At 40.1% G+C, this 21,901-nt stretch overlaps 1 protein-coding gene across 3 annotated transcripts in view; it reads left to right on the top strand.

The window, feature by feature from the left end:
• Positions 1 to 21,901, top strand: part of LRP5 (LDL receptor related protein 5) — a 125,231-nt gene that overhangs the window by 39,497 nt on the left and 63,833 nt on the right. For all 3 annotated transcript variants that reach the window (XM_064714694.1, XM_064714695.1, XM_064714696.1), the window contains exons 3-5: positions 5,487 to 5,684; positions 9,198 to 9,394; positions 11,058 to 11,189. In XM_064714694.1, coding sequence (XP_064570764.1) covers positions 5,487 to 5,684; positions 9,198 to 9,394; positions 11,058 to 11,189 — 527 coding nt within the window. The remainder of the gene's footprint in view (positions 1 to 5,486; positions 5,685 to 9,197; positions 9,395 to 11,057; positions 11,190 to 21,901) is intronic.

The raw sequence follows: 21,901 nt of genomic DNA, 5'->3' as shown, positions 1-21,901 counted from the left end.
CAGTAACTGAATTTTATGTACTCTTTTGGGTCTGGTGCTTCTGGCTGCTGGGCTGGATGGACTCTTGGTGGCTGTGTGTTCATGAGAAACTGTACATTTACAGCATGGCTTTGGTGGAGCTTTGGCTTCTGCTCTGCTTTGTTCCACCTCCTTTCTTTAGTGGAGCAAAGTGGTGCAGCAGATCAGTTTAGGGACAGAATTGGTGCAAGTGCTGTGAAATTATCATTTGATGTTAGTCTCTTTTTCTGCCTGCCTCTCCTTCCTTTCTGCCTTGGAAGCCTGGAGTTAAGGTTTAAAACCAGTGAGGGGGGGGGAGACACTTAAGCATCTCTGAAGAACTAAATAAACTAACTCACAAGTTTGTCCAAAGTCTGCTTTTTGTTTAGAGCATATGTAGTGCTGCTTGGTTACTTTTTTTTTAAGGGTATTGATTTGCAATAGCTGCTTAGCAGTAAATTTTGCTCACAAGGGCTTTTTTTTCTCTCATTAGCTCTTTAGAAATTCATGTTTTCATTTTCTTTGACAGCCCTCAGTGCTGTTAGACTTTTGTTGACCTGTTGCCATGCAAGGAGGATATAAAACTCCTCAGATGCCAGTCCTAAAATGTGATCGATCTAATGTGTACAGAGATACTGGGTTTGATATTTTTAGTTTCTTACAATTGTTATGGCGTGCCCTGGCCCAGGGGTATTTAAAACTCTGGAATTTACATTTGAAAACACTACCACCACCAAGAAAATCAACCAAACAAAAAAACCTACCCAAATGCTTGCCTTAGGCTCTTCATTGTTATTCAGTGTGCATCTTTTCAGCTGGCTTCAAAAACTGGGAGGCATAATAGCACAGGTAGTGCCAGACCGAGACTCTTTGCTTAGTCTGCTTATTTTTCTGAAATGTTATCTGGCCTAAATGCGGGGTTTCTTTTTTAAATGGTGAAATGGAAATGATAGGGATTGTTAATATACTGGACACCTGGAAAATAGGTTCTGTTTGAAAAACAAAAAACCCCAGTCCTGAACCATCATTTGTCCCAGATGTCTTGACTGTTTTCAAGTGCTTGTTTTATACTGAGGTCAATAATAGATGTGGACTCTTGAGCATTCTTTAAAAAATAAATTCAGGAAAGCCTTTCCCCTCCCAGAAATAATACGTCAGTTGTCACTCCAGGCTCCTGAATGAAGGTTAATTTAAATCAGGATGAATCAAAATCAGTTCCTGCATATAAACGATTAAAGTATGCTGATTGATTCCTTTCACTGAGAAGCCACTTGGAGCTTTTTGCCGTTTTCCTCCCCTGCCCATAAAGCTCCAACCAAAAGTGTCTGCTTTTGTGTAGGAATTGATCCTGTAGACTGCAGGCATTTGGAAGATGGAGGCTGTTAGGCCTAATTATTATTCAGGACATTACTTAAATCTTTAATTTCTCCACTGTTTTTCCTGTATTCCTCTTTCTCTGATAAACAAGCTAGTACAAGCAGATTTCAGTACTTTTGACAGGAGACTAATAATTTTAATCAGATCTATGGGTTATTTCACAGATAGTTAGCCTTTTTTTTTTTTCTTCATGACAAATCATAGCAAGGAGGCTTTCCCCCTGCCCCAAAAAATTCTCTTATTACTGTTCCAGTTCAGTTTACAGTGCTGGTTTAGTTAAGCTCGTGTAATTCTTTCCATAATAACCATGGATGTTTCTTTTCTTAAGGATTTATAACTTGTGCAAAAAAAAGTCTGTCTTCAGGTTGCTCTGTGTTCCAGCCAGAACACTGTATTTTTACCTTAATTTGAACTAGCTTTGTTACTCAAAATAGAGGAGGGCAAAAAAGGGAAAACTTGACATGTTGTGCATTCTTGAAAATCCCTTACAAGCATGCAGTTAAAACATGACATTTTATGGCTTGTTAGAGTCTCATGTCCAGTGCTCTGTTGTGCCTTGTGCTGCAAAAAAAATGTCAGAAGAGCCTAGATGTTAGGCTAGAGAAAGGTGGGAGAGGAGGGATGGAGAGGGCTGCCCTAGCTAATTGCAGACTCAAAGGTGAGTGACTGGCCTAGGGGGAGGTGATGAGAAATGCCTCTTTCTCTGGGCAAGCTTCACAGGTGGCTTCAGCTGGCTGGTTGCTGCTGTTCTTTGCTCCCTCTGTTTAAGCATCCCTTGCTGCAGAAACATTGGTAACACTGATTATTTGCTAAGGTAACTGAAAGGTTTTGAGTTTTCTCTTTTTTTTCCTTGTTAGAATGCTAATGTCAACACCAGGGTGGGCACCAGAGAAGAAGTGCTTCATTTGGCAGTGGTATGGTTTTAAATGGACTCACTTAGACCACAGAACATCAGTCCTGCTGTAGGAGCAGCTTCTTACATTGATTTCCAAACTCCCAATTCAGGATCTTGATGTGTTGAGAGATCCCCAAACCAGAGCACATTTCCTAAAATTCTTGGCAATTCAGCACCTGCTGCCTGATAAAGGACAGAAACGTCTTTGAAAAGGATGCAAAAATTGTATTTGCTTTTCTGTGGCTTGGTGTCTGCTCCTGTGATGGACCATGGGATTCTGTGGGGCACACAGAGGGAAGAAAACCTTTACCTCCTTAGGTGTTCAGTATACTCTGAAGAGTTCACTGAGAAGATCGGCTGTGTGATACTTGAGGGATTGCAGGGACAGCCTGTTGTCAGGACAAGGTGGTGACAGGCTGTGTTGTTTTAGAAAAGTCCAACCAAGAGAGAAGTGCTTTGAAGGAAGGCTGCCTGCATTCAGATTGTTCTCCATGTTGTCTTAGTGCATCTTCATCCTGCTGACCCTTCCTTTGTGGTGCAGCTACTTTGCTAATACCACACAGTATTAAACCTTTGAGTAACATTGAGCTTGGTGCCTGCTAATGAGCTGAAATGTAGAGATGCAATTTTCCTGTGACAAGTTTGTGGATTTGAAAGTACTAGTTTTGTACAGCAGTCTCTGTGAGCCCAAGAGTAAACACGCATCACCTATGAAATTAAATGACATTATTTTTTGGGAAGAGACTCTTGAGTTGGAGCTTCTTTAATATCATAGAAAAGCCATGAGGGCTCTTTGGTTTACAGATTTTTTTTTTTTCCTTCCTCTGAATGCATTGAGAGTGCAGGCTGAAATTTTAATGGAAGGCCTGAGGACAGGAATTTTGTTCCATGATAATTTAAGGGATGTTTTCTCATCCTTTTAACCTGCTTTGAGGGTTGAATAGGACTTAGCTAGTTTTGTCTCCTTTGTTTTTTCTTTTAAGTAACTTTCACGGTCTAATTGTCTAATGGTCTAATCTCCTTTTTAGTCTGCACTCACATATTTCAATAGCCACATGATAAGGCCCAAAGTCACTTCTAATAGCCACATTTTTCTTCGTTCAACAGTCTATATTTTGTCTGTCTTTATTCCTGTAGAGCTGGATGCAGGTGGTGCAAGCTGAGCAGGATCAGATGAGCTAGATCAGACAACTGATTTGACCTGACCAAAAATGAGTATTTGGCCATATCAGTTTCACAGTGTGATTCAGCATCTGGTTGTGCAGACAGGTTTTTTAAGGCTACTTTTCTCTGTCTTTAGTTGTTTGTCAATAGCTGCTTCCCCACACAGTCTGAGTTGCCACAAATTACAGCCTGACTTGTTAAGGAAAACCAAAATGAGTGGCAATTTACATTCATAGGTTGTCCTCTGAACTGGGGCAGCTCTCAGCTACTGCTGCTGCTTTTTCAGGAGCTGTCAGTCTGTCCTGGTTGCTGGAGCTGAGGAAGCTTTGAGAAGGCATCTGGGGACATGACTGTGCCTCAGCCACTCTCATGTGAGCTGTGTCAGAAACCTGCAGAGTCACCTGCATATGGAGTCTTTTATTTCACCTAGAAAACTTGTTGGACCTCACACTCAGGTGTATGTGGATTGTGATACAAGTGATCAATGTCTGTCTGTCTGTCTATATCTGCATGGTTATTATATTATTATATTCCCCTCTTTAGTGGGATAAACTGCTCATGATTATATATGCTGCTGTGTAGGTGCTGTGACTGCCCTGGAACTGGAGATCTGCCTAAATTGGGGTGGAGGATGCACATGGCGATCAGAGCATGTTAAGGTTAAGTGTGTTGTGAGGGACATTTGCTGGTGATAGCTGTAGAGCTGCCTGTTCCTCCTTGGCTGAAATGATGGCCCAGCTGTGGGTAAAGCAGCTCCAGAGCCTCTGCAGTTTGCAGGGGGGAGAGCAAGATCCCCCTGCAGAGGAACATGACAGCAATTACAAATGTAGTCCCTACATCATCCCTGAAGTGTGGACAGGAGTCTCTCTCATAAAATAAAGCATAAAGTTTAAGTGTGTTTTCACAATCCACATTCATTTACTTCCTTAGTGGCTCCTACTGTGGCTGCACAGTGAGTGCTGTCTTCTGAGGGGAGCTAAGGGTCTGAGATAAGCCAGGTTATGAAGCATCTGGCTCAGCATTGTGCAGGACTGAATAGATGTCTCTTTACCATGTTTTTCTGGATCTTCAGTGTTAGGAGGACTTAGCTCAGATGCAGCTCCATGCTCTTGCCCAGCTGGTGCCCATCTGGAGCTCCTGTTGATCTAATACTGTGCAGGGAGCCTGGGGAGGTGATGGGTCCAAGGCACAGATCCCTGGTTATGTTTGAGAGCTCCCTCAGGGCAAAGGCTTCCTCACATAGACCCATGGCCCAAAAGGCTGTCATGGCATTGGGAAGACAGTGTGTTTCTCTGAGAACCCTGAGGCAGCTGTGTTGTGTTTGCTTGTGGAACTTGCAGGATGCATATGTGGTGCTGGGTAATGTTTACCAGCTGTGAACTGGCTGTTCTCTTCTCACCAGACCATTTCTCTTGTAACTGTACAATCTCAGCTTTTTGTGCAGATATTATGTGATTTGCTACACTTTGATGTGGTCCTTTCCAGTTGGTACGTGCTGTTAATCTATTGTGAGTCTATTCAGGCTACTTACATTGCCCATAGGTGGAGTGATAGGGAAACTGGGACATGAATGGGAATGGGGAAAAAAAAATTCCAAAAATGTAATGTCTTTCTAAGACTTCATGGATTTGTGATTTATTTTTTTTGACAGAAACAGATTTCAGGACACTTGACTTCATTCTTTTTTTCTCTATGGATTTGCAAAAGGAGGTGAAGCTGTGCTCATTGCAATATAGGATATTAACTTGTAGCAACTGACCACACAGGGATGATACTCAGTTCTAAATGCTTATAACAATCAGGTACTGCTCAGCTTTGGGAGACAGTGGTAAATACACAAAACTTGTGAGATGGTTTCATGAAGGACTTATGTTGTGCCCTGTGGACCTGGAGTTTGATTTGCTTTAATAAGTGTGTAAAAGTTTTGGGAGTAAACACTGGTGTCTGTACCCTGCTGTATGCAATGTACCATTGTACCATTACAGGCTTTGCAAAGAGCTGCTGTCCCTGCGTGTCCTGTGGCCTCATTTGTGTGTGTGTGTGTCTCTTTCAGATACATGTACTGGACTGACTGGGGTGAAACGCCCCGGATAGAGCGGGCAGGGATGGACAGCAGCATGCGCAAGATCATTGTTGATTCCGACATTTACTGGCCAAATGGGCTCACGATAGATCTCGACGAGCAGAAACTTTACTGGGCTGATGCAAAACTGAGTTTCATTCATAGGGCAAATCTGGATGGTTCCTTTAGGTAAGCTCTCTGGTCTATAATAAGATGTAAGTAATTTCTCACTTTCTGTGTTCATTTTGAAATAAGACTTTTTCTCCCTAGTAACCTAGAATAATGCAAATACTTTCCAATTTTTAAAAAATGCAATTCTTAATTGCCTTGCAAAAAATAACCTCACATACTATAAAACTGGTTTTAAGAGTAAGACTGTTTGTATCAGTATTTCACTATAAACTGTTCACAGCCTTCTTGTACAGCAGGGTTCTTCTTTTTTAGGCTCTTACTTGTCTTGAAAATAGTTGGGGATGCTGATTCTTGACCCTGGACAATATAACATTTAACTTGTCACTGGGATTTTACAGTATTGTTAATGGTTTTTTTTACCAACAAGAAATACACATTGAGACACACTTGTCCATGGCCCCATCCACAGAAGTCCTTATGTCATGCCTATTAATTAACCAATTTTGGGTTGTTTCAAACCACAAGCACTTAGGAAGCAGATTTCCTAAAGCTTGCTGGAAAGCACAGGGTGGAAATTTTTTGGTGGCTGCTGTCCAAGTGTGCTGTTAAGTTTTGGCTTCTGTAGACATGAAGAAATGACACTTCAGGCAGGGCAGACTTAAGCATTTGAGATTGCATCTTCAGTTCTGTGCAGTGCTCAGTGGGCAGGGTGTGTTGGACCTGAAGGGTGAGTGTCACATGCAGTAAAATGTCCTGCCAAAGTAATCTCTGCACTGGTGTCTGGCTTTGGTCTTCAGGTAGTTTTAAATGACATTTTCATGATTTCATAACATTTTAAATGCCTGTGTCAATAAAATTGTTTTGCCTTGGTGAAAAGTTGGAGGAGCTCTATTTTACGCATTTCTGTGTAATAGAATAATATGCCTTCCCCCCAAAAAAATTTTCCATGGTGTTTCTCACTCAATTTTTTTTACTGAGTTGCATTCTATGCCTGATTGTCACAGTCATAAAAGAGCAATAGCAATATTGACATCCTTTATAAAACACTCTCAAGTTCCTTTGAGAGCACTGTGTAAGAGCTGGATAATGGTGGCATTATAGTAAGTGACAAGTATTGACTGACAGTCCAGAGTGGAGACAGGGAAAAGGCCTTTGTGGAAGGCAGAGGTAGCTCCCACTCTGGCTGCAGGTTTCTAGATAGAAGGAAAGATTTTCAAATGATTCAGCGCAGAGTATGTTTCTCTGATTTGGGGGAGAGTGGCAGAGTTTGAGGTTTCCAGGCTGTTTCTGGGGTTTTCATGCACAAATTGTACAGACTTTACTTGCATGTGTGTGTAAATGTTGAAGTTGTAATTGGCAAGTAAAATCTATTCTGCTCATTTTAAGGTAGAGAAAAGCCACCTGAAAGGGAGCAAGGCTTTGAATGCACTAATTCCAGCAATCTATCCAAATTACTTTGTGATAGATCCATGCCCCACCTCCCAAAGAGATTTCTGTTTGACCATAAATCAAATAGTGTTTTAGTAAATAATAATGTATTTTGCATTAAGAAAAATTTGGCTCTCTTGCATATTTTACTGAGGTGCTACAGCATGTAAATGCACACTTGAGGTCAGAATATCCCTGTACAGGGTGCATTATGGAGGTCTGACTGCATGCAAACTTTTAGGTATTGTCCAGCATAATAACTCTGAAAGTGTTATGGATGTTGATAATAGGCCATGAAGATTGATCTGAATCATAACTCCTTTTAAATGAAATTTTTATTTATTCCCTTTTCACTGATCAGTGTTGAAACAGATGTCTGTGAAGTTGGGACTCCTGGATTCTGGTGTTAAAGGTGCATTTCAGTAAGGGCTCAGACTAGATGGTAACTTCTGAAGTTGTTTCTGTTCCTTAAACATGGAGCAAGTTTCACTCATCCATGACAATAAAGAAATTTGTGATGTTTCAAATGCTTCCATCCCTCCCATCCCAGAATCCATTCAGGATTACCTCAAAATCTAAATAAAAAGGAAATTTGCATTCCATGTGGTGGATTAATGTTACTGGAGCAATCTGCCTCTTAGCAAGCTTCAATTTGCACCCACATTTTCTGGAACTATTTCAAGGGATGTAATTACAGGAGAAAGGGAGACTTGATATCCAAGAATGATGGAAATAGGGGCAATACATAGTGGAAAGCAGCTGTTATGATATTAGGATACAGCCACTGCTGTTATTAGTGAAGAGGAAAGAGCAATGGTAACAGTGGAAAGTGAAATTAGTATTTGTATTTATTCTGTTGTGTTTTATGGTAACAAGTAGTGGTAATTAGAGAGAATTTTTGGAACAGTTTCAATTTTATCTCTAGAAGAGAAATATTATGAATAATTTTGTTTTCTCGTGTATATTCTGGTACTTTTGTGCATGTCTCAGTCTGTTTTAGACTCGTCTATGTCTGAATATATAGCAAGAATTTTGGGGGTGTTTTTTATTCCCTTCTACCCTGGAAAATGCAGATAATCACCTGTGCTGCTCAAAATGAAGCAGAGTCCTTTCCCTGCCAAATGTTAGCTGTTTTTTTTTTTCCTTAAACATCTTCAGTAAAAAAAAAAATGAATGCAGATTTAATAGAGTTATAAGAAAATTAAGTTCCTTATTTTCCTTCAGGGTGACACTGAGACTTTAGCTTTCTCAAAGTCATATGATGAAAAATTTTGAATAGTGCTTTGCTGTGTCACAACACTGGTTTGAAAGGTGTGTGCATACCTTTGTGTATACATAAAATGCATGGGTTTGTGAAAACTGAGTACCTGAGAGTTTTGACTGAGGAGTTGTCCAGTGTCTTTTCTCTGGCTTAGTAAATATCTTCAAAACTGTTAAATCTAAATTTATTGCAACTGGTATAAATTTTGGGATCCTGTGAAAACATGTTAGAAATGTCATGGGTTTTATGGCTTCCAGTTCATCTAATTCTCAGAGGTGTGGCAGTATGTAATTGGAAAACCACCTCAAATGTTTCAGATTTGTATTAATTATAAATACTTAGTTTTAGGAAAAATATAACTGACCTTTGCTCTACATTAAAAAATAATCTGAAAAATACTTCCTTCTGCTGCAAAATTAAGAGAGGGGTCATTTAATGAGACTCATAGGTCATTTCTGCCTTTTTCTCCTAGAAGAAGAGACTGAGTGCAAACTGAAGTTCTGGGCAAAGATGTCATATACTGCTTTAATCAGAGGAGCACTCTTTGGACCTTATTTCCTTGGAAAGTCACTTGTGTTTGGGTATTTGCACGGCTCCTGAAGTTAAGGAACTTAAGGGGTCAGTGTAGAGCCTGAATCAGATACTTTGATGTTCTGAAACTCAATATATTTGTGTCCTTATTGCTATGAAGGGGTAAAACCTTATTTTACATTTTTCAGACTGCTTGTCACTTTTATCCCCAGGCAAACCTCTTGGTCCCATGAATTTGTTGAAAGACGACAGTTCCTACGTGAATTTCTACAGAGCCAAATTTTTTCATGTGTGTGTGGTAGCAAGTGGAAGCAATCAATTTTTTAATCCTTACTCTTTCTCCCCAAAAGGCAAAAAGTTGTTGAAGGTAGCCTCACGCACCCGTTTGCCCTGACGCTGTCTGGGGACACTCTGTACTGGACGGACTGGCAGACGCGCTCCATCCACGCCTGCAACAAACGGACGGGAGAGAAGAGGAGGGAGATCCTGTCTGCTCTCTACTCACCCATGGACATCCAGGTCCTGAGCCCCGACCGACAGCCCTACTGTACGTCCTGCTTGCCCCCAAACCCCTGCTTGGCGGCCGCTTCTCTGGCAGGGAAAATGTCAATCAGCAGAGTGGTCAGTGTGGAGTTTAATGTTCTGCACACTTGTCAAAGGGTTGGTTCCTAAAGGTAGAAGTGCTTGAATCCTGTGCCTTGCTTTGAGTATTCCGGCCCCAAGTGGTGTGAGCTCACTCACTGCCCCAGCTGGTAGCAAAATCCAGTGCAGTATTCAGTGACTTGTTTTGGTTTGGAATATTTGAACGAGGATGATACCAACTTACCTGGCATCTTTTTAATGCCATTGCTTTAAAGGCATCTGTAAGAAATGCTTATTATTACTTTTTTTTAATAATTAAAATTGCCACAAAATATATAATGTTCATGTTGTACTTATAAGTGCCATTTTTGCAGTCCAAACTTGATTGTGGTTATCTTCAGTACATATCAAATAGTTTGTGCACATCTTAGTATGGAAGGGTTTTAGTTTTGAGCTTTCATGTAGACACACACATGCCTCTATTTTTCTATAGATTCTCTGATGCTACTTCAAAGGAAGTAGAGTATTGAAAATTGAGCAGGGCTGCATGTATTTTCTATGTTCACATGATTCCATGTGGCAGCTGGTTTTGGAGGTTTTGGAGTTTTTTAGGATTGTGAGAATAGGACTTAAAATCAGTGTTGTGAAATGTATATAATTGAGTAGCTCTGGGAAGAATCAAGTCTTGTCCAGAGGAAATACTTTTGCCGTTTGGACTGGCTTCTTTCTTTATGCCATGCTTCCCTAAAGATAGTGTTTGTATTCCAATGAAGTTAATAGGATGTGAGTAAACAGGCCTGAAAATAAGCAAAAGGAGTTTGGAGCTCATTGTGGGGATGGAACATGTGCAAGTTTTCCTTGAGATTACTGGGTATGCACAGCACCCTGGTCTGTGTCACAGCTCCAGATAAGAGTTTGTGCTGAATTCTTGTCATTGCTTTTAGCTCCAGGAATGTCCCAGCCTTGGGTCATAGTATTTGAGTCAGTCACAAAGAAAATAGAGCACACAGAGAAACAGCATATGCTGAAAATAGCTCAGATGCCATTGACTTCATTAAGATCAGGCTTGGATTCCTTCCTTACCAGTTTGGTTTTTTTTCCTGTGAGTGTCAGTGGAAGTAACAAAAGTCAAATTAGCCAGACACTTTGTGCTTTTATATTAAAGTAGTTCAGATGATGATTGAAACTACAGTTTTGCAGAAATCTTGAAAAGGTTGCAAGTATTTTTTATAAGGGGCAATATTTATCCATAATTACCTATTCATATGATTTCATGTCTTGCTGCCATTTTTTTCCCCATTAAAGGAGGAAGGAGTGGTCAGTTGTCATGTGTCCGTCCTTGTCCTGTACATGCAACAGCAGGAATTTGTAATGTAGGAATTGTACAAGTTCTTGTTTTCTTTCATAGAACTGATTGTCCCATCAGTTGCATACATCTCAATTTAGGTGCCCCTAGAGTTAAGATGCTGGGAAGGGGGGGAAATCAAGCATTTCATGTTGTGAGTCCTCTGTTTTTTAGCACTAAAGCTTATGCCAGTCATTTGGGGTCTGTAATTTCTCCCTCAAGGAGAAAACAGAGCTTATGGGCTTCTAGAAAATGTAGACTAAATGTGCTTTGTTTCTTGAAGTTCACACTCCATGTGAGGAAAACAACGGTGGTTGCTCCCATCTGTGCCTGCTGTCTCCAAGGGACCCCTTCTACAGCTGTGCCTGTCCCACTGGTGTGCAGCTGGAAGATGATGGCAGGACGTGCAAAGCAGGTAGGAACTTGCCTTTTTTCTACAGTCACAGTGTTGCTATGGTTTGGGTTCACTGCTTCAGAGCTGATCCTTGAAGAATTGAGTTGAGAGGAGCTGCCTGATAAACTGAAATGCTATTTTGCATACAAACCTCCCACTAAGCTATCAAAGACAGAGGTTTTTATGAACTAAAGTAATCCCTTGTAGTAGAAATCAGAGATTTTTGCCTGTGTTTAGGGTTGACAGTTTTCTGGATTTTATTAGAAGTTAATGTAGGACATCTTTCCATTTGGACAGTGGAGAAACTTCTGCTCCCTCCCATTTATTCTCCAGAACAGGTCTGTGATAAAGCAGTGGTGGCTGAGTTGTTAACTGGGGAAATACTGCTCTAGATGGTGTCCCTGGGAAGTAGGAGAGGGTTGTGTGTCACCAATAAAAAGCTGTTTACAGAAGAATAGCTAGAGCATACCTTTTAATTAAACAGTGTAACTAGATGCATATTTTGTATTCACAGGTTGAATGAGCCTTGTGGTATACTTTGAAATCTTATTTTTTTCACTGATTGATAAGTCTTTTTTAAAGATGCATCTTAGAAAAGCAGGCAACTAACACTGATATGGTGATAGAACATAGGAGGGAAGGTTTTGGAGAGTGTTCTGCTGACTCTGCTGCCTGTCTCCAGTGTGCTTTTGAGTCTAGTCAAATAATATAATCATTTTCTGATGTGGTTTGATTCCTGTGTGTACTAGAGCACGCATAAGAGATGCCTTTCAATTGTGAACCAGAAGCACAATTTAAACACTGAATCTCCAGGGTTTAAGGGCCGGTTTTATTAGCTCATCCTACTCTAATTGAAAGGCTTATAAGGTAGTTTTGCAGCTGCTGAGAGACTTTTCCCTTACTCCTTCCAGCTTTGGAAAGTTTCCCTTTCACAGCTTTCAAAAACCCCTCACTGAGGGGCTCAGGACAACCTTTTAGAGGTTCATATTGACCTCATGTTTCTGGCAGTGGGAATGAAGGTCAGCCTGCTTTTGGCATTTTGGCAGATAGCACAAGCAGGACCAACTGCTTATACTGTGCTTTCACCTTTCCATTGTCAGGCCAGACAGTTTGCCAAGGGTTTTCTGTCAAAGGAGGGCAAAAAAGTGGGATGAGAACAGGAAATCTGGTTTTGCATAAGAATGTAGCTTTTTCGCTCAGTTTTATGGATTATTTCTTTCCCAAGCTCCACATCTTTTGTTGCCCTGTCTGCCTTATGCCAACATGCATGCACTTCTCTTTCCCATCTTGCTAATTAACTCCTTGGTTGCAAGGAGCTGACTTTTTGTTCTCCACACGAGCCCTTTGTAGTGGCCATGTAGCAGGAGCTGCAGACCCACGGGTGTTGACCACCTCTTCACTTTGTTCCTCTTGGCTTGGGCAGAGGTGCAAAAGCGCAGAGTCACTTGGGCATGTGAGCTGCTTTGATTTCAGACTGCTATGTGAATCTCACAAAAGCTGCTGTGGGTTTACCTGCAGAAGGGAAAAGCATTTTATTCTCAAAATCCCTGTCCAGATGGGGAGTTTACTGGTGCAAATGTAACTATAGAATGTTATTTCTGTATATGTCTATCAGAAAGAATTCTTGAGGAGAAAAGCCCTGGGGTGCTTAGGTGATTTTAGTTCTCGTGAATATTGAAGTAAACATACATTGGTAATGTTCAGATGAGAGCACTCTGTAGCTCTTTACAAATGGTAAAGGGCCTAGGTAATTAACAAAAAATATGAATTCAAGGACAGGCTGTTCCAGTATTTGTCTTGCTGAGTTACATCTGTATATTATGAAACTCTGGAACTCTGGATTTTTATGCTGTGACTAAACTAATCATTGATATGCTGGAGCCTTAAGTATTGTGCCTGTGTTGGAATATAATTAATTTTCCTGTAGTTTTGTACTTTTGGTGTTCGTTCTTGCTTTCTCTCTGGTTCTAAAGAGTTACTCTGATAAATTTTTACAAATTGCCTTTACAGTAAATATCCATCACTAATAATGGATGATAGATAGATAGATATATAGATAGATAGATAGATACATACATACATACATAGCAACTGGCATCAAGTGTATGTTCTCCTCTGGGAATGTGTATATCTTTTGTGGAGGTAAATAGATAAATTTATTGTTTTGCAGACCCATGGTGCTAGGTCTGTTTTCCTCTGTTGGCTTGAAAATGTTTTGCACTACCTTGAAGTTCCCATATCAACAAGCAAGGGAATTATAACTTTGGGAAGTAAATCAGATGCTCCTAGCAAAGTGAACATTCAAACTCTGGTCTTTGAAATTACTTAGGAGGTTGTGTTGGACCACTGTGGTCTTGTTGGATGTGTCAAATACATGGTTTTAGATGGGTGTCTGAACCTAATCTTGCTGGCATAGAAGGTAATGAAGCCACAGTTTGTAAAGGCTGTCAGAGTGATGGTTCTGGTTGTGCTTGTGGAGAGTGGCCTACTCAGTAGGAGCTGGTAACTGACTAGTGAAATTTCATGTTTCCAAATGGAACTTCAGTTCTCAGACTAGGTAGTTTTCTTGATCTGTGTTTTGTTTGGTTGTTTGTTTGTTTTGTTAATTTGTTTGAATGCCTTTCCTAAGTTAGCTTGAGCAATTGCATGAATATTTGAGAAAGGAACCAAAATTTGGTTGCAGTCATTTAGAAGGGTTGTGTAATTCTACCAGCAAATAGGCCAGTTAAAAGCAGAGCAAAAGAGGGGAAATTTCACAATCTTGGGAACCTTCTTTTAGTAATTTTGCTGATTTAGGACCATCCTGAATTTTTTCTTACTTTCATTGCTTAAGAATCACATTTATTTTCTTTATGAACAGAATTATTTTGATTCGTGACTCTTCTGTTTGTGTGCAATGTCTCCTTTCAAGAAGCTGTTCTTTCTCCTCTCCTGGAGTTCCCTTACTAGGATTTAGTGAGTTCTGTAGGTCAGTGGTAGTTTGTAGTGTTGTGAGAAAGACAAATGTATTGATGGCTGTCTTGTCTCCAGCAGCAAATTATTTGCTCCATTTTTACCTGGGAGATATTTCAGGTGATACCTGTCACCTCTTTTGAGCAGATAGACTTTCCTCGTGCTTCTCATTGTGCACAGTGAATGACATGAATTTATCTGTTTCTTACTCCAACTTGTACCACTTGAAGTGAATGTTTCCAGATAAAATGGAGCTGGGTGTTTGCACCCTGTTCTGCCTGTGTGGAGCAGGTTTGTTTTGCTTTGCTGGGCAAAGCTGCAGTCTCAGAATACTGGATGACTCCCTCTGCTTTTTCCTTCCTTCTGTGGCTTGACCATGTGGTTCAGGTCAGTCACATTCAGGGAAGTTTAGATGTTTTTTGTGTATCTTTTGCCAGCTAACTGTGATTAAACCCTGATCCCAGTCTCCTGTACGGCAGCTATGTGTCTGCATCCTTCCAAGACTGAGCTGGTTTTTGTACACAGCATTCAGCAGCATGTTTCTCTTATGTTTCTGGAAAATATATAAATTCTTTCTGCTGTGTTCAGTATCACTGGCATACAGCTATCACTGCAGGCCTTCTAAAGGAATGCCAAAACCCTCATCTTTTTTCTAAGTGGATATATTTCCTGTAAGCAGTCACTTCCTGAATTCCCTCTGCCTGTCAGAGTTGCATTCCTAAAAGCTCTTATTCTCGTTGCACTTAATTTTCTGATATCATAGTATCAAGTTAGTCAAAGTATATGAACTAGAATTACTTGGATAGCATTTTAAAACCTATTGTCCAGGGCTGATACCTGCAAAATATTTTCAGTATTCCACACCTCGCTCTCAAAAGTCTTTACTAGCTTGGCTCTGGCTGTGAAGCTGTAATAGGTAGGATAAACTGGGACTTCGGCTAATGTTCTTTTTTATTCTATTTTTAAACTTCAGCAAGGACACTCAGAGCTACACAATGTCAGAATTAGTCCAGATTCATGCAGCTTCTGGACGCCTAGTTTTAAAAAAAATATTTTTCAGGATTTTGTTTTATTTCTCATTAGATATGTAATGCTAGCTGCAGTATATAGATAAAATATTTCAGTAAATGCTACAGAATTTTACTTTACTCATTATACAAATTCATTGCAGCAATTTCACATGGCCTGAATATTATTAATTCTTGATCCATTTTACATATTTAAATTCCTCTGTAACCAAATTTAAATCTCTGTTAAGAGGAACCCTTTTTTATTTGCTTCCACATAAAAACACAAACCAAAACAAGCCAAGCCTTTCTGTGACACTGGAATCTCTTTCTTGTAGATTTAGTTTTACTCTGATTTATTGTTTTTCCATTTGTGTTGGGAAAGGTCATGATTCTTGTGTTTGAAAGCAATGTGAGAGGCCTCTTGGTAAGAAGGCATAAGAGAGATTGAGATATAGACGTATCTGCATGCCATGCAAAGAGTAGATGACAAATGCAACATCCAGGTTTGCCACAGTTTTGGAGGAATGCTTTTGATATTTTGAATTTTGCACAAAGAAGTGATGCCTGGAAGTAAGGGCAGTGCCAAGTAAAGTATGTTCCTTTAATACACTGGGCATTGGCTCAGTATAGCTCTAAGCCAGGCCGTGTCTGGACAATGTTCTTGATCACAGGGTTTAGTTTTAGGTGGTCGTGCAAAGAGCAGGGAGTTGGACCCAATAGTTAAGTAATACAACTTGAGATATTCTGTGATTCTAAGCAGACGAAGCAAAACTGTCCCCAGGAAGGGCTATAAAAGCATAAATGATCCTCTGCCATAGCTGAAGACCAAGAATTTGGCTGCAGAAGCAACCATATCCAAATGGTGCTTCGGCTTCTGCTCACACTGGTGTTATTACTGAACTCTGAAAAAGTGAATGCCCATGTGCTGGGGCACAGATTTGTGAGCTGATGCTACCCATGCAATGCTTGGTAATGAATTGCTCCTATAAGGGGCCTTTCCTAAAGGCTGTACAAAAAATATATTAGGGATAAATACCCACAATTGCATCAATTCTTGCTAGTTGCTTGCCTTAATGCTGAGGTAGCTGGCAGGTTTCACAGTGAGTCAGGTACCTGAATTCACAATTATCTTAGTGGTTTCTTTACTACAGCAAATCTACCCTTATAGAAAAAGGGGTTTGCACTGCTTGAGATGTGGAAATTAAACTCTTGCTGTGCATCAGCATGAGCATTCCTTAAAGCCAGCATGAGAACTGCTGCTGTATATTGAGCTTTAAGCATAATGTGAGTCAAATGAAAAAGTTACTCATTTTTAGAACCTTGTATATATTCAGTGGCAGGAGTTTGGTTGTTTTAAAGTGGTAACAAGGAGAATTTCTTCCCTCTTCTGCTCCCACTCCTCAAATGTACCTCAGTTGATGGGTCCTTTGTAGAAATCTGGCTCCTTTTAGGTAACTCAGTCTAGATGTTGTAACTAACCAGCTGCTTTTTTGCAATAATATTGTCCCTGCTATGTCAGAATGTCAGTGGCTTGCTGAGATGTGGTACATTGACCTCAACTCAGCAGAGTCATTTCTCCAGTGGAAGGCAACTGCTCTTTGCTGGAAAATGGGAGAGTTTGGCTGTGAGCTAGTCTTGTGTGGTGTTAGAAGTTGTAGGGTTTCTGTGAGCAAGGTGTGACAGCTGCAGTTTCTCAAATAAATGAGGAAATTCTGTTCTCCCAAATGAAAACCAGAAAAAAGCCCCCACATTTTCATAACTGGAAGAGAAAATACTTGCTTCAGGTGTTTGAAGAGTCAGCTACCCTTTTCTATCCTGGATCCTGTTGTTGAGGCCATTGATCAGGGTTGGCTGCCATTCCCAGTGTCTTATTTCTCTTTGCCATTCTGCACGTTGTGAAATAGAAAACTGTTTTTTGGAGCCTGCTGGCTAATACTGCATAATATGTACAGTGGTTTTTTAATATGCAGGAGACATATTGAAGAATATTGAAGGAAGAAATGCTAAGGCACTTTCTTCTCATCTCCCATGTATTTCTGGTGCACATCATATGTTTTAGAAGTTTTGTCTGCGGTTCCTTGGTGAGCAATCAGGAATTTATTACAGCAATAAAGCCTCCAGGCAAGACAAGCTGGCAGACAAATACCTTCAGGGTGAAGTACTTATTTCATGCCATTTAACCACCAGAGAAGGTTTCTTTGCTGGTGTGTGTTCCTGATAAATAAGAGGAGTAGTATGAATTAATCCAGACTTTCTGATGAAGCAAATCAACCACTAATTTGAGAAGAACAGCCCTTTTGAGAAAGGGAAGGGTCAGGGAGATATATTTTATTTGGGATAACTGCTGTGGAATCAGTTCTTTCAAATACCTGAAAAAACTTCTGCTGACATTGTGTGAGTAACTATCTGGAGTATTCTAGCACTTAGAAGATGCTGGAAGAGAAACCTGGTGTATCAGTAGATAAATTTTGATTACATTCTATCATTGATTTGGAGCTGTATTGGGAAGCAGCACTCATGTCCTGACTTTTTTGTCATGAGATACAAAGGCAAAAAGAAAACTGTATTTTACCTTATTGCCTAGACTGGATATCTGTCTCTCCCTGTTGACAACTCTGTGATTGAAATGCAGCTGTGGAAAACCATTGGCTTTTGGTTGCAAGGTGCTTTGATTTCTTAAGTGTCTTCTGCCCTCTGCGTGGTGTTTGACTACTGTAGGGAGACTTTATTCAGAAGATGGATGACTTTTCTTCACTCCTTCTCTCCCTATTGCACTCCCAAAGGTGTACTGTAATTCCTGTGCTTATCCAGGAATTGTTGAAATTGCAAGTTTGCAATTTGCAACAATTAAAAACTGTTCAGTAATGGGTTCCTGAGAGTCTGGGAAATCTAGAGGGAAATCTACCTCTTCTCATTCCACTCCATTTAGTGAGTGGGTTTTTTCCCTTTCATTCATGTATAGATCTTTGTTTTGAGTCTGTTTTCCCTTCCCTTGCTTTATTGAGTGTGTTATGTTGATGAATTTATTTGATTTATATGAGAAGATTACATTATTTTCTATTCATAGCAACTTTTATGCTTCTGAATGGGGACCACTTTGTGTAGTGACAAAATGAAACAGCCTCATATGGAAATGGTCTTATTTATAATTTCACTGGATAAAGGCCATTAGAAACATGCCATAAGGAACAAACCTGGAGGGAGTGAGGAGCATTCTTGAAGGTCTGCCACATCATCTTCTAGTTCTGTTGTTGGTGGTTTTCCTGGGCTATGGTGAATGAACCTTTCTTTTCAAGCTTTGTTGGTGCATGTTTCAAATTGATGACTACTTTCCAGGACTCTGAAACTCTGTCTAGTTAGAGCTTAGTTTTGTGGTTAGGGGTTTTTTGTTTTGGTTTTGTTTTTTTTTTTTCTTTTTGGTGTGTGCCTATAAAGGAAATAGCGAAGTTCTCCCTTTTCAGCTCTGTTGAGTCTCTGGATTGAATCTGGTTTTATGCTGCAAAAGAACCACACCCTGGGTCTGCACTGAAAAGGTTTATATGTAAACTTTGTTATCTTGCATTCTCTTTGTGCTGGGAACATACACAGGCAGTCTCCAGGACCCAGTGGTAACTGCTTAAGCTGCTGTGACTTGACTGCTTTTTCCAGCACTGGGTGGCTGTTCCTCTGTTTTACTGCATCAATGTGAGATTGAGACTCTCCCTAGATTTGCAAACCCTAATTTCCAGCTGTTTGTATCTTTTTTGTCTGTTTTGTTTTGCTTTTTCCTTGATTGTGTCAGTTCAGAATTGAATTTTCTGGGCCTCCATCAGACTTGGCACATAGTAAATAATGCTTAAATTTCAAAGCATTGCACAGTTTTCAGTCTCAGAGAGGGCTCGTGGGGTGTAAATATTTATTTCTGTTTGTGTCAAGGATGACAGCAGTGCAAAGAAACTTAATATGTTCAAGGTCTCTTGCTGAATGGGAAACATCTGCAATTAGAAGTCAATAGAAGTGGGATTGTAGAAAACCTACTGTATTTTTGTTCATTTTTAAAATATATTAATTATGTATATTGTTGAGTTGTAATGAATTTTTGATTCTTGTCTCTGTGCATTTGAGGTGTTACTGCCAAAACTCTGTTTAACAGAAACTAGGTGGTAAAATGGATGTCAGTTCCAAAGCCAGTGATTCCTTGCTCTGAGCCAGTGGAGTTGTGTATCTCTAGCAGAGAGAGGTACATGTAAACTTTAAAACCTTTCTTTGTGATGAAACACCACAATCCAAAGCCTACCCTTTTTCTAGGAGTAGGGATTTTTGGCAGACTTTTTCTTGGCCCATCCTTCTTCCTATGGCTTGCAGTGAGCTGTTATTAAGAATTCTGTGCCAAGGGATGTTAATTTTTTTTTGTTAACAAAGAGTAGAAGCTGAGAGTATGATATCCATAAGGTAACAGATTTCCCACTTAACATTTCCAACTTTCTGTTCTCTATTTTTAAAGCACACAGAGAATATAATACTGACCCCAGGGCAGGGTAAGACTTAGTTGCTCAAGTGCTTTGAGCTCTTTGGGTGAAAGCTGTGTGTAAGGGCAGCTTCTTTGCTTGGTACAGCAGTAGCCAGATGGCTGTGCTGACCTTTGATTCTGGCTAATACCAATGCATTTATGACTTCTATTAATGCTGTTTTGAGTAAATCTTCCTAAGAGTTGTCTACTCCTCTTCAGTAACTTCTCAAACCTTTGTGCTCACAAGTATAGTACTGGGCATGAAAAACTGAATGTGTCTCACAGAAACTCCTTTCTAAACTAGAACAGGGTAACTGTGATTTCTGTCTTGGAACTGCTTTTTCTGGAAGGAACTTTACTTTTGTCCTAGTCAGCTGCTTTGTGCTAATGATCTTATCAGCTGTGCAGTTTAACTAATATTCCATTTGTGTGATTTCACTTAGGTGGCTGTGTGAATGTGTCAAAACTCTGATTTGTAGGTATTTTTTCTGGTTCAGGCAAAGTTAGAAGTCTGCTTCTATGATAGTGGAAGAAACAGGAGACAATAGCTTTTCCCTGTACCATGCAGACAGAAATGATGTAATTTATGAGTTACGTAAGTGCTCTGGTATTTCCGCTCTTTGTCACAATTGTTAGTTTTCCTTATGCTTACTTACCTTTCAATTAAATCAAGTCCTGTCTGAATGTGGCCATTCAAAACATTCTTTCAAAGAAACCTTTCCTGTTTCTATTTTGCTGGTTGCACACTCCCACTGCACACAGCCCTTGGTTTTAAATTGCATGTGCAGTGTCCAGTTGGAGAGGACCTGGGCAGCCTTTCCCAGCCCAGCACTGTCACACAGTAAGAAGAAGCAGTCCTGTCTTCCTCTCAGACTGAAAGATAAATAAAAGCCTGGACTGGAATGCATAGTGCTGTTCATGTTGCAACTGGCTCTAGTAAGGTAACCACGGAGAAGGTATAAAAAGATTTTCCATTTATTTCTAGGTATTGCTAAAGTTTCTTTCAACTCCTTAAATACTACTGTTTTCTGAGGAGATTGAGGAGCAGGAAGGGGATTTTACAGAGTTTTGTTGAATTATATCCAGTCAGTTTCACTGCATCATTTTTCTTTTGGTGTGAAGAGTGACTAATGTTAAACCCTTGTGCAAGGTGTTGTAGTTGTTTTGAATATTGAAAAGCTTATTAAACATCATGGTAGTGTTACCAATATTCATACAGTCCATGTTTTCTCCCAAAACCATACTCTGGCCCCCTTTTGCCATACACTGGAAGTTTGCTAGATAATTCACTGTATTGCAGCAACCAACAAAATCCCTTGCTGTTTTGATAAATCTATTTTGTTTATCAAGAGCGCTGAGGTAGCTGAGCTCAAACAGCCTGTAAGGGAGTTGCCTGCAGTCAAAGTACTTCTAACACACGCTTTTCAGAAAGCACTTACCATTTTGTTCTTTGGAGCAGAGCTAAAACCTTTCCTGTTTTTAGAGTGTATCTGATTTTTCTCCCCACAAGTCTCGAGATTTCCAGAGTTGTTTGTAATGAGACTGAGTCTGTACATGCAGGTGCATGCTCATGCATATACATAAAACTGGGGGATGAGTCCTACAATAGGTCATTGTTCCAGCCTAATTAGCAGACAGACAAATGGGAGAGGAATAGCGTGGCCTTTTCTGGCAAAGATTAACAGAGGCAGCCACTGCAGTCCACATGTTTAGGTTGGGTGAATAAATTGGAGCATTTGTTACCGTGTTATAGATGTCTTGTTACTTGTCAAACGTGAAGTGGGCCAAGGGAAGAATAAAAAAGGGTCTTGTCAAGCTGGTGAGATGCCTGTTTGCTGCTGTCAGCTCTGATTGCAGTTAGTTTTGCAAATAGAATACAGTTGCCGTTTCCAGCAGTGAAGCATGAATTTTTAATAACAAGAGCACAAACCAACCAAATCAAAGCAAGAGTGATATCCTAGCATAGATATTCAAAATACTGATTTCTGGGTATGGCAGGAAAGCACCTTGTGTAAGTGCCAAAAAAAATGTCTCCTAACCTGTTTCTGTAGGATTTATTAATTGCAAATAGAGTTTAGAGTCTTCTTATTTGTTTTTTGGGGGTTTTTTTTGTAAACTCAGATGTTGTTCTGATGCCCCATCCCTGGAAGAGTTCAAGGCCAGGTTGGATGGGATTCTGAGCCACCTGATCTAGTGGATGGCATCCCTGCCTCTCACAGAGGGCTTGGAATTAGATGATCTTCAAGGTCCCTTCCAACCCAAACCTTTCTGTGATTGTGTGT

Source organism: Zonotrichia leucophrys, chromosome 5 (genome assembly GCF_028769735.1).
Source record: "Zonotrichia leucophrys gambelii isolate GWCS_2022_RI chromosome 5, RI_Zleu_2.0, whole genome shotgun sequence".
NCBI lineage: Eukaryota > Metazoa > Chordata > Aves > Passeriformes > Passerellidae > Zonotrichia > Zonotrichia leucophrys.
The sequence above is the reverse complement of the archived record's forward strand: the minus strand, read 5'-3'. Positions and strand labels throughout refer to the sequence as shown.